This window comes from Nelusetta ayraudi, unplaced genomic scaffold (assembly GCF_046127955.1).
Source record: "Nelusetta ayraudi isolate G7.1 ecotype Tasmania unplaced genomic scaffold, CSIRO-AGI_Nayr_v1 ptg000021l, whole genome shotgun sequence".
NCBI classification, from domain to species: Eukaryota; Metazoa; Chordata; class Actinopteri; order Tetraodontiformes; family Monacanthidae; genus Nelusetta; species Nelusetta ayraudi.
Genome location: NW_027466071.1, coordinates 814,652 through 827,500, shown reverse-complemented (window position 1 = coordinate 827,500; position 12,849 = coordinate 814,652). Strand labels below are relative to the sequence as shown.

The 12,849-nt window shown below is 45.5% G+C and overlaps 1 protein-coding gene across 3 annotated transcripts in view; it reads right to left on the bottom strand.

The window, feature by feature from the left end:
- Positions 1 to 1,138, bottom strand: part of foxa2 (forkhead box A2) — a 3,070-nt gene extending 1,932 nt beyond the window's left edge. Inside the window, exon 1 of one of the 3 annotated variants that reach the window (XM_076027520.1) lies at positions 621 to 1,138. In XM_076027520.1, coding sequence (XP_075883635.1) covers positions 621 to 719 — 99 coding nt within the window. In that variant the 5' untranslated portion in view covers positions 720 to 1,138. Of the gene's footprint in view, positions 1 to 275; positions 589 to 620 lie in introns of those variants that run through there. The other 2 variants (XM_076027521.1, XM_076027522.1) reach the window with 2 other exon arrangements.
- Between the last annotated feature and the right edge of the window lie 11,711 nt (positions 1,139 to 12,849).

The following is a 12,849-nucleotide window of genomic DNA, read 5'->3' as shown; positions in this document are numbered from 1 at the left end:
TTTTTATTTCTTTAATTTAAACCATCCGATTGTTTGGACATTTATCTTTTTTTTGTGTGTGTGTGTGTGTGTCATCGCGTCCTGGTGCGTAAAAATATCAAAATGGGGCCAGCGAGTTTATTGATAAAATGAGGTCAAATAAAATAGTGTTGATTTAAAGTGAATAAAAGTAGAGAAAACAAAGTGATTTAAAAAAAAAAAAAAATAAATAGAAAACTGCGCTTCTCTAATTAGTTTCGTGGCGGCGCATTGACAGTCGCCACCGAAGCACGCACCTTTGAGTACCCATCCATCCACCCCTTTGAAAAAAAAAAAACAACAAATAAACAAAAACCTGATTATTTGTTGAGGTGAAACGTCAGAAAAAATCGGCTTGTGTCGACGATAGGTGTGGTGGTTATTAAATTATAATCCGAGAGAAAAAAGTTTCTCTCCCTCCCTCCTGCCCGTCAAGCACTTTGTGAGGTTAGCGCGGAGATGGGGGAGGATTTGGAGGCGCCTCAAGTCAATATTTGATCACAAAGTTAATATTATCTCAGGGCTAATATTGGGTTGTAGCTATAAAACGGGCTCGGTGGGCAAAGAAAAAAAAAAATTTATATATATATATATCCACACACACATATATATATAGGAAAGGTACCCACCTCGGGCTCTCCGTAGTAGGTGCTCCAGTCGGTGTGCTCGTGTCCTTCCATTTTAACTGCTCCAAGCATCATGGAGGACTTTTTCCGAAGCGTCTCCCAGCAGAGGAAAAGCCCCAAAGTGTCTCTCTACGATCGCGGGTGAACTGGGGTCCTGACTGGTTGCGTCCTGCGTGTCTGCGTCTGCTCGGCGGTGCGTCCCCTGCGGTGGGAGACTGGCGCATGTGTTTGTCTTTTAATGGAGGGAGCCGAGCCGGCGGTGGCCGCGGGAGCGAGCGCGTCTTGTCAGAGTGACTGACTGCAGTCGGAGTGACGCTCGGCGCTGCCTGCTAACGCTGTGATATAAGCTGTGCGCCAGGCAGGCAGGCAAGCCTCCAATCCCTACTTGTACGCCTTGGGCCCTTATTTGAATAATCTCCTCGCACCTAGGCGTGAGACTCCTCAAGCTCCCCCCTCAAAAAAAAAAAAAAAAGAAACACACACACACACACACACACACACACACACACACACACACACACACACACACACACACACATAGAGAGGGAGAGAGGAAGAAGAAAAAAAAAACCGTCGCTATATACCACCCTAATTGTACACCTGCGCGCAACTGAAAAAGGACAGTTTGAAGGGAGGGAAAGATTGGTTGGAAACTAAATCTTATTGTGTGTCGCCTGGCAAACAATACATAAATAAAGGAGGGGGATACATTTATATAATTTTTTATTTTTTTTTTAAATGAGGTTTAAGGTTTACCACTCTTCCTTATTGGCGCATATTTTCCACATTAAATGCTCTGAATTTAAAAAAAAATAAAAAAATAAAAAAATACTTTGCTTTGTTTTTGGCTTTTACGCGGTGAGTTTGAGTCCGCTATGCATCGGGCAGCAACGTTGCTGCCCGGTGGCTGTGTTGACGAGCGCAGATGCGCTGACAAGGAGGCGTTCACGTGTTTGTTTGGTGTGAAAGCAATTATTAATGATTATGAGTTTCATTGCAAATTCATCACTTTCCTGCATGAATCCATCCAGCTGTTTTCAGTTAGACACTTGATCGTTTTTACCGATGAAGTGTCTTAACTTTTTCAAGGCCAGGCTTCATCTGCTGCACTGGCTGTGATGTCATTGCCTCGTCGCTGTAAAGGCGCCTACGGTCTCATTTAAATGATTTCATTAAACTGTTAAAACCAAGGCCTGCATGCACCCGTACCCTACATTGATGATTTCCAAAACAATTATAAATGTTTCCTATTTTAGTGTATTTCTATTTTTCTTACACTATTTATCTATGGGTATTATTTTTCTCGCTTATGGAGCTACGAAAGTATGCTTTTTATTCTGATTCGCACACTCGGGCGGCTGAATTATTGTTTCTAAACGTTTTAATTAATGTTGTACACACTGGAGGTGGCTGCAGAGCGCCCTCTCTCGGCCTTTGCCTCCCCCTGGCTGTGCTGCTGGTGGCGGTGCAAAGCGGCCTGCAACCTCGCAGCTGCGGGAAATAATTCGAGTGGGGATAATTTTCCCTCCAAAAATACGTTTTTGTCATTTTTAACCTGACATTTATGGTTTAAAATTATAATAATAATACACACCACAGTGAAGAGGAAGAGGAAGAGAGGAGACTAAAATCAAAACGCGGTCATCAGCATCTTAATTGGTCCTCGAGGTATTTTAAGCGTCACTTTTGCACATTCACAGACCAATTGGCGTGGGGGAGCGCGCGTTTATTTTTTCCCCCGCAAGCCGTTCGAGCCGCAGGACGAGGCCCAGCAGTACAGTATTTGTATGACACAAACATCAAGGTGAGGCTGCAGAACGGTGCCAGCCACGTGTCAGCGGCGCTACATCTATTTGACTCCATATTTACGCAAGAGCATAACTATCAGTATAGAGAGCCATTAGTAAAGGCGAGTAAACCTGTCGTGTTGACGAGGGACTAACAGAGTCTGCTTAACTTGGAAATGAGATCACGAGAGAGGGGGGGCGGAGGGGGTGGAGGGACCTGTGTGTGTGTGTGTGTGTGTGTGTGTGTGTGTGTGTGTGTGTGTGTGTGTTTGAGGATTGGGGATTTCACCGGTGAGAGCAGGAAATGGACGAATGTGCGTCTCTGTACCCGGCAGTGTTTTCAGTCTGGGTCAGTCTGTCACTTCTGGAGTTTTTAAAAACAGGGCATGTTCTGTTAAAAAATATATATATATGGACATACATATAAAAAAAAATCATAGAAAAATACGTTTATATATAATACATGCACATATATACATATATATGTGCATATATATATATACATATATATTTATTTTATTTTTATTTTTATTTTTTTACAAATGCACAGACTTAAATGCAGTACATGGGCTGCATTTCATAAACAAATATTGACACAAGGTATTTCAATTTTTTTAGTCAAATAAAAGTACAATTTCAGGCAGAATCCAGTCGGACTGAAAATATTTCATCATTATCATATGAATAATATAATATATTCTCACTATTTGTATGCGCATGAACATCTAGAACATGAGATATAAGCTATATCTATACAAATAAATATATATGTATACACACAGACACACAAATATACGTATATGTATATACATATATTCAACAAATAGATACGTTTTATAATCAGGATTGTAAAATTGTCCAAGAGCTGCGTAGATTAATGTTTATTAAATTTTTCCCCTCCTTGTTTTTTTTCCCCCCAGTCAGATTAAATCTGCATGTTCAGTTATCTGGCCTAGTTTTTCCTGAAACGACAGTCACCCAAAATGGTCCTTGACCGACGTGACATTTGGCCCCCCCGCCATCAGACATGCTGCCAGTTGTGCTGTTAATCATCAACCTCGCCACAGGTCTCTCACATGGGTGAAGGTCACATTTTGGATATTTTTTTTCACCCTCAAAAAAACAAACGCACTCGTACCTCACGCAGCCACCGACTCTTTTTATATTCCAAGAAGTCTCTTTTCCCGCCTCCGCAATGTGTGTAATGGCAACCGCAGTCCTGGTGGCACAGGTGCGAGGGTGTTTTTCTTGGGAAATGGGCCGCTGGGGACACTGACCAATCGCTGATCAGAAAGTGAAATAAATGAAAATTATCAGTAAACATCACAATGGAGGAATTTTTCGACTAGAATTTCTGTCAAACTATCCCTCTTCTTTGTTTCAATTCATCACAGGCATTGGCATCCATTACTGCTCCTAAATAGCACAACGCTGTTACAACCATGGACTAAAATGCAGCAATGTTTCAAAGAAGAGCAAATTAGAAATAAAAATAATAAAAAAAAAATACAAAATCAAAGTTGCTCACTTTGATCTACAGTGGAAACATTTTTATGGTATTCATGTAGTCCATGTTAACCTCCACATGGATTTTTTTTTTGTTGTTGTTGGCTTTACAATAAAACAGCATCTATTGTTTTATTTTGAAAGTGATGTGTCATTTTGAAACCTATTTTTTCAGCAGTTTGGTACATCATAATGCTGTGTCTCATTACTATAAAGACGGGGGTGATCACTTTTTGCTGTTTGTGACACCTCTCTCTTTCCCTGGTGATGCTCCATCCAACTAAAAGCGATGCCTTTTATTTTCTTTCACAAGGACGCGGCAAAACCTCGCAGATGGACTAATGGAGTTGATATTTTCCTAGTGAGGGCCACGCAGACGGGGTGCTGCGCCCTGCAAGCTCTTCTCTGGCATTCTGCTGATCAATTAGCCACCACCACCACCACCACTCCACCCTACCCCACACACCACACCCCCACCCGGCGTTGATCCGCGTCACATTTCACACGTGCAGGTGTCGTCCCTTTAAGCGGTTATGACGAGGGCAAACACGACGTGCTGAATGTTTAATGACTCAGTTAAAGAAGTGAAAGCGCGACACCTGCACCAAGCCGGGGCCCTAAAGTGGCACCACAAAGCCGGGTTTCTCCGCTGCAGATGCTGTTCTGAAGGTGTGTGTGTGTGTGTGTGTGTGTGTGTGTGGGTTCCTGGGTGCAGAGCAGGAGGGGGTGGTGGTGGAAGAGGGTGCAGGAAGGTGGAGCATTCCTTCAAACACCCAGGAGTTGTTGGCAGGAACGTGTTAAGTTTCAACTTTCAAAGTAGAGTTTTTTTTTTTTCTTTTTCTTCCCCCCACCCAACTGGAATTTAAAGATTCACTTAAGAATGTCTTCTTTTTTTTTTTTGTGGGGGTGGGTTGTGGGGGTCGCTTTGTATCCCTGAGAGCGCGCACAAAGTCGGACAAAACCGGCGGCGGGGGGCCACAGGGGTTAAGCGCGTAATTCATCAAAATAAAATTAATAAACGAGAGAGTCTTCCTTTTGCGGAGAGCGCTGGAAAAAAAAAAAAATGTTTGCTGCCAACTTGCCTGTGGTGACAGTAAACATTCCAGAGCCGGGCTGGAGTTTGGACTTGCCATTATCTGCCACAGCTGTGACAACGCCTGTTGGCTGCAGGTTTGCGGCTGGTCACACTGTGTTTACCTGGAAATGAATCTGAAAAGCGGCCGGGACTGGGAAGGCACACAAACCAGCTAAATAAAAACTCAGAGTGGTCAGTGCAACGAGATGCAGGCAGCGTGGGGGAGGTGAGGGAGGGGGGCGGGGGCGGGCGGGGGGGGCGTGCAGGGGGGTCCGGCGTTATTGCACTGGCCCCAGTGGGTCAGGGCGCAAACACAGGCGTAAACGAACTAAGGATATTCTCAAATACGCACCTTTTGATATTGATAGGAATGCCGGGCCCGGGAATGCCACTCGATATGTTTTTATGTTGACCGTTTCCGGGGGCCACGGGCCGAGATCCAATACTTGTCCCCTTGTCATGTAAAAGGACACCGTGTTGACCGCTCGCTTCCCTTCATTTATCAAACAAGGTGACAGTTTATCTATCGGTCGGGACCACAGGAGGAGAGCGCGGACGGCGGGATCGCCCGCCACAGATGCTCCGGGGAGTCGGAAGACGGCAGGTGCACCAAGCTGGAGACTTTAAAGGTCCAGTGGGTCAAATTTGGCCTGATTTGTGATTTATACATTGGTAAAAGCTCAATATACTGCCCAGAAATACATTAATAAACATGTACACTCGCAGTACAATACAAGTCATTTTGTTTTCCTCCTGTTAGAACGGTTCTCATATATAAATAAGAATATACATAGAGCACTAAAGGCCTTGCAGGAAGCCTGCCTGACAGTGGCCCTAAATACGAAACTTACTGTCAGGTGGTCTACCTTAAATACCAGGACGTCCTTAAAAATGTTACATGCTGGACCTTTAAGAGTTGGGACCCAGCCGAGTTCTTCTCAAAGTTTTGATGCAGCAGCTATGACAGCATGAATGATTCTGAGCTGCCCCCCCCCCCCGCACCCCCCTTACACATTAAGCACGTGTAGGGGGGGTAGCGCCACTCATAGTAACAGGTGTATATAAGACAGGTATAAGGCACAGTTCTTGTGTGTTCTTGTGACACTTCAAGATCACAAGAACAAGTCCAGTTGCTCCAACTCCTACTTTCAGGTGACCTGGATGACTGAGAACCTTCACAGTTGTACTGTAGAAGGAACAGGTGGACGGAGATGCTCAGTGAGGCAATATGGAAAATGGAGACACGGGAACATAAAGAAAGGTTGCCATGCTAAGAGTCACAATTGTGGATTCCAGTGGGAGTGAACCACAAAATGTGAGCACACCACAAAGACCTAAATCTTATTTCCCTTCATTTAAAAGAAATAGCAAATGATCCATAAACTCTATGGCACTGCAACATTCACCAAGACTGATTGAAATCCAAATGAATGGGATTCTTAAATCTGAAGTAGCATTTTGAGGAAGACAAATGGGTTTCCCAGAGAGTGAAACAAAAAAAAATTCAGTGATTTCTAAATCACAACTAAAACTGGTAAAAACTGGTAGCAAACAGATGATATTGGGTGGTCATCAAAGAATAGACACTGCGGTGGTGCAACAAAGCCTGTGTATTGTGTCTTCAGCATGGCTGTCAGGTGGACGCGCTCCTCGCTTGTGTCTGAACTTTTCAACTGGCGCGGCCCCGGAGGGATGCGGATTGGAGCCAAAAGATTTAATATCACCAAATCAGCACATTGTTATTCATTAGAGGACCAACTGCAGAGTCAATACACATTTAATCACAGACTGAAGGCAATTAAAACAGGAGGGGGGCCAGTGGTGCTATGTTAATTAAAGTGCCAGCCTCCCATGGGAACCTCTGCGTCTAAATATCACTACAATCGGGGGCCCCGCGCCATAATCCACGCCGCCACCACCACCGCCGCCGCTCCACCCCCGGCTGTCGTGCTGTCACATCCACGTCAGGCACGGACGCGAGCGCAAACCCCATTGGGTGATTAAAAAAAAAAAAAACACACTGCAGTCGCTAATGTTTTTTTTTTTTTAATAATCCGAGATGACCGTCGGAGGGACGCAGGGTAAAAACTAACAGACAGATCATCCTGCACGCCCTTTAATTAGCTGACTAGGCGATCGTTCTGTTTAACGATAATTGATCTGGATTTGTGAAATAGACGTGAAAGCAGACAAACTTTATGACTGGTGGGGCCACGATGGGTTTTAAAATGTGACAGGGGTGCCGGAGCAGGAGCAGGAGCAGATGGTTGGAGTGTTCTATTCTTTTATTGTTATTTTATTATTTAGCTCTTCATTGAAATTATGCTTACAACAATCAAAATGGATGAAATACAGCTATTTTACGATTTACTGTAAATATAATTTCTTCAAGTTCGGTGGCCCGGATAAAAAAGCTTTACGGGCCACATATAGCCCCCCCGGGCCATAGTTTGCCCAACCCTAAGTTAAACGTTTTAAATAGCAAAGCACAAAGGGCGATCATGAAGCCGAGGCAGGCTGCAAACACGAGGTTCAATGCTCCGTTTTCTTGAAATCAATCGATACGTTAATCCTCTGAATACTTGACGGTGCGAATCTGCTCCACTGGAGTCTGGGATGTAACACATAGACCGTGTTTCAACGCAATGCCGTCATCAGTCGCCCAAAGCGAGTGAGCCGCACTTCCGCTTTCCGTCTCGTCTGCGTTCTGGCCCTGATGGAGGGATGACGAATTCAAATTCAAAGTTGGGGGATTAAAACCCCGACTGCTCAGCCACCTCAGGCGAGCGGCAGCTCCATTACCCTCATATTTAAGAGCACGACAACTAAATCTCACACCCTCTTGAGCAGGCACACGTCTCGGGAATATCTGGGAGGAGCGGAGGGGAGGGGGGGGGGAATAAATGGCCATGGCGGAGCGTGTTATCCCTGTTTGGTATGCATGAGGACAGAAATTAAAAGCTGATAGCGGTGAAGGTATATCGGCTCGGCGTTGGGGGAGTGCGGGGGGGGTGGGGGGGTGGCCTTTCTAACCAGTCGTCGTCTCCTTCCTGTATGGGCTGAGGGCCCATCCATATGCAGATGGCTAATTTGTAGTGTTTACAGAGGAGCGACGGGTGGGTGCTGGGGGGGGGGGGGGGGTTCCAGGGTGGGCGGAGGGAGGCGGGGGGGGCAGCGACAACTCATGAAGAGGGCTGAAAAGAGGCTGCCTACGTGTCACCCCAGGAGCCCCGGCGGTAAAGCCAGGCCCCGACCAGAGGAACAACATCAGTGTCCAATCTGTGTTTGCTTACCCGTGGACACGGGGCCATAAATTCTGGGCCCTTTTTTCCCCTTTTTTTCTTTGTCTTTCTTTTTTTTTTTTTCTTTCTTTTTACAGGCCCTGACAGCTAACAGGCTATTGGGAAGTGAGGGCCAATGACACGGCCACTCAACAGATTAGCACCTCATCAGCCTCCTGCAGCTACGGACAAATACAGGCCCCGGCCTCTCTTTGAGATACAATGTGGAGGGGGGCCGCCCTCCGCTAAACAGCCCCCCGCCACCGCCAAGACAACCCCACCACCCCCCCCCTCTCCTCCCCCCGAACTCACAACCACCCCCCCACCCCCCCCAACCCCGCTCCTCTCCGGCCACAAAACTTCCTGGTCTGGCCTTTCTCCGGGGGCCACAGCTGCATCAAGGGCTCCTCTACCCCCCCCCCACCGCTGGTCCCCGGGCCCACCCCGACCCCAATTGGCGAGATGTGTGTATTTCAGGTGAGCAAATATTGCCACTTGCCTGAGAGTTCAATGGCCAGCCCTTTCAGGGTTGGTGTGTATTGGCCCAGCCTGCCCTGCAACAGGGGGGCACATGTGGCCTCTCGCAGCAACCCGGACCGTAGGATGGGTCAAGGGAATTTCTCCAGGCACAGCTGGAGTCAACAGCTCAAACATACCTATATGGCTCATCTGCATTTTCCCAGACTGGGGAAACCGTTTCCAGCGTTAATTTCCTCCGCCACAAAAGGGCGTCTCCACGTCCCCGTCGGCAGCCACCACACACGAAGCGCCGACCCCGGGGTTTTCTTCAGCGTTTTTTTGTTGTTTTTTTTAACAGCGCCCTCAACACAACTATAGGCCCGCTGTAGAAGATTTTGTAGCAGCCCGCGGGTAAGAAACCATAAACCACAGACAAATAGAATCATGCCCATGACTGCGTTTTCAGTTCAGTTTCTAGTTTTTAAAGAATGAATTTTGCATCTGCAAATTCCATTCATGATCAGGTCAGACGTCCTACCAGATCTGACAGCTTTCTTGTGTGAGCTACTAATGTTAAAATAACAAAACCCAGAGCGGAACGGACACTCAGGGCAACTGGAAGTGGAGCTGCGCTATACATCAACATAAGTGCTCATTATATAGGTGAACACATACGCATGTGTTTTCAGTTCCATTTTATGCCATAAGTGGCTCGTAAATGTTTTACACCGGGCCTTTAATAATGACAATGGCTTGAATTTCTACCCGACGCATTCGCAGAAGCCATTTTTCATTCATCCACGCGCCATTGAAACTGGTTGTTGATGAGCTACATCTGGAGTCACAGCTGCTCTAGCTCTTCGTGCTTGCATTAAACACAGAACCATGTTTTGGTTTGTTAATATGCTGTTAATATATTTCTGAAATTGCGTTTTAAATGGAATCCTAATGTTAAAATCAAATGAGAAAAAGACAATGCCTTAAAAGATAAAGTCATCCTTTATCAAAGACGTGCTGATGTAAAAAAGTGCACCCTACAGTCACTATGTGGGCCATGATCAACCAAAGGCAGAAGAAGAAGAGTGTGATCAGGAATCAGATGACAGGACTGAGTGGGGGTGGGGGGGCAACACAGTGCAAAAAACCTACTGTTTCCTATGGTCTATGTTATGGAGCTATTTAGCCGCTATGCTAAGGTGAAACCACTGTCACATCTTTTACCACAATGGCCCGTTTATATACGATGTCAGGCTTCGTATCAGACGGCATTGTTGGGATAAAAAGGCCACCGCCTAAATGCCACTCCTGCAAGTGCCTCACTTGAAGCCAGAGGCTGCACTGACGGGCTGCAGCCAGCTGTGTATTGGGTCACACGACGACGCAAGAGGACCACCTTGATTCTCCCCCTGGAAGTCAAACAAGAAGTGAGGGTCTCCGTGTCCTGGGAGGCCTTCTCCGCCATCACACTGAAATGGAACTGGCCCGGAAAGCAAACAAGATCTCTCTCCATCTCTCCCTCAAGCCCGGGGCCGAGCTTGTCTGCGTGATGGGTTTTTCTGTTGTTCTGTTTGTTTGCTTGTTTGGTCTGGAACCCGCAGATACTCAGCATGGAGTAGCGGGGGGGTGGAGGTGGAGGGGATGGAAAGTAGGGGAATGAAGGGCGCAGAGGAGAGGTGGGTATGAAGGCTGCTTGCTTGATGAGGATGTGGGACGCGCGGACCTCCCCTCGAGGTGACGAGTGACCTGCCGAGAAGCGACGGGGTAAAGCTGCTCCACAAATACACACAAACTTCAGGATCAGGGCAACAAAGACCAAGCGCTGCCTCTGATCCTTCAGCAGATGTTTTCTCTTTTTTTCTTTTTTTTTCTGTACCCCCCTACACTGACGACTCGACGAAATGCACGTCAATTCCTTTAGGATTTTTTTTTTCTCTATCACATTTAAAAGCTTCCTCTGTGACAGGTTTTGTAAAAAAAAACAAAAAACTATAGCTGAGCAGAGAATCTTTGTGACATGATTATTTTTCCTTTCTTAGCAGAGTTAAAAACAGCTCCTCCACAGTAGCTGAGTCCACAATCACACATTAAGGTACTGAGAGTGCCACCCTCTGGCTGACGAGAGAAATGCCTTTACGTAAACGCCGACCTAACGATCCTTTTGCGCTGTCCCAATATTTATTAGCTGAAATATTTTTGTTTTATGCGTTTTATGTACTCATTCATTAATTGCCTCTCCAATTCTAAAAATATATTCCTAATGTAGAATGTTGGAAACATTTTAAGATGTGTCAGGGAAGTTATATTGATTGACTCAGAACTACTCCACTTCTTTTTTTTCTTGTTGATACATTCTAATAATGATGAATAGGAAAAGTGTAAAAGTAAAAAAAAAAATACTTATTTACCTTACGACATAAACTGACATAATGTTTGGCTCCCTTGATTTACTACAGTTTGCAGTCTATGATGTGAGCTTTGGTGCAAGATTGTCATTGACACACAATGTGTAAATATGAGGCAGTTCCTCTCATTTTAGCCGACACAGGTATGGCAGAAGTGAGAGGCTGTATGTCTGCGACTAAGTGCTGCACAAGCATTGTGAAATCTCTGCAATTAAACTTTCCAACGCTTTTATATTCAAATAAACTTTGCAGTATTTTGCTGGTCTTTTGTCTTTTTTACAACATCAAAAAGGTCTATGTTGAAAGGTCTTAGGTTATAGTTTAGAATAGGATTGGATTGGAACATATTAGAATGAAAGATGGTTGTAGCTGAAGGAGAGTGAGAGGGCTGAAGCCTAGAAGTGCAATGAAGTACACACACACACACACACACACACACACACACACACACACACACACACACACACAGCAATACACAGAAAATGTGATGTTATCAGTTCCTACTTACATAAGCAGGGCCTGGTAGGGTCTAATATATCTGGACATCATTCAGTACAGCACCATATCTAAAACATTTCATTCATCACTGTCAAAACATATATGTTGAAGCTTATAATATATATACTGGCACTCTGTATAAAACCTTCCACACCTGCTTCCAGCCAGATGAGGGAGACATTGCTCTCCATTGTTCTTGTTCAATGATTTGCTGCCACCAAGAGGAGTTTGGATGTGTTCAATGTGATCCTCTCTCTCTCTCTCTCTCTCTCTCTCTCTTTCTCTCTCTTTATGTATCTCTCTCCATACACACACACAAACACACACACACACACACACACAATAGGGCTAATGAGGTCAATCTGTCCTGTACTCTGAACGTCCACATCTTGGAAACATTAAGGCGAGCAGATATTGGAGAAACATTATAGTGTCATTAAGAGTGGGGAATAAAAGGGTCTTCCACTTTTTCATCAGTGGCTGTGAGGGGTTGGATGTGCAGTGACTCCATGGGGGTTTTGGGGGGCGGGGGTTGGGAGGTGGAATTGGGTCGGGGGGTTGTGTGATTGCTACCAGTGGTCAGCCCGTGTACTGAATTATTACCAGCTGTGGTGTCTCGAGGGTTCACAGTGGACCAAGCCGAAACAACGGCTCCGTTCTGAAGTCCTGTCCAGGTTGGATGACTTGGATCGTTTTTTGTTTGTTTGTTTTCTGTTGTTTTTTTGTTGTTGTTTTTTTTTCAATACACGCATTTGGTACTGGAAGACATGCCGTGATTCATCACCAGACCCCCAACCACCACGACCACCCTCTCTAACTGTGTCATTAACTGGCGTGCGGTGAGCTGGCTGCAGCTCTGCAACAATCACATCCAGCTGCCGAGAATCAGAGGCGACATACGAGAAGCTGCTCCACAAACCAGCTCCCTCCCTCCTTTCCACGTGGTGACCAGAAGAGAAAAAAAAGAGAGAGACTTCAGTCCGGGGCTGCTTGTGAATTAATGCAGAGGGCAGTGAAAAGAAAATCCCTGATCATTTATGTTCAACTAGAACACAGTGCTTTCAGCGTTTTGGGAGTTAAAGTGATGCAGACTTGACTTTTCATCAAGTTTTCATTGGTAGATCCAGCAGCATTCTAGTAGCATATCCCATAGCATCCCTCCCATATCTTATATTCTGAGTACGAGCTCCGACCTTC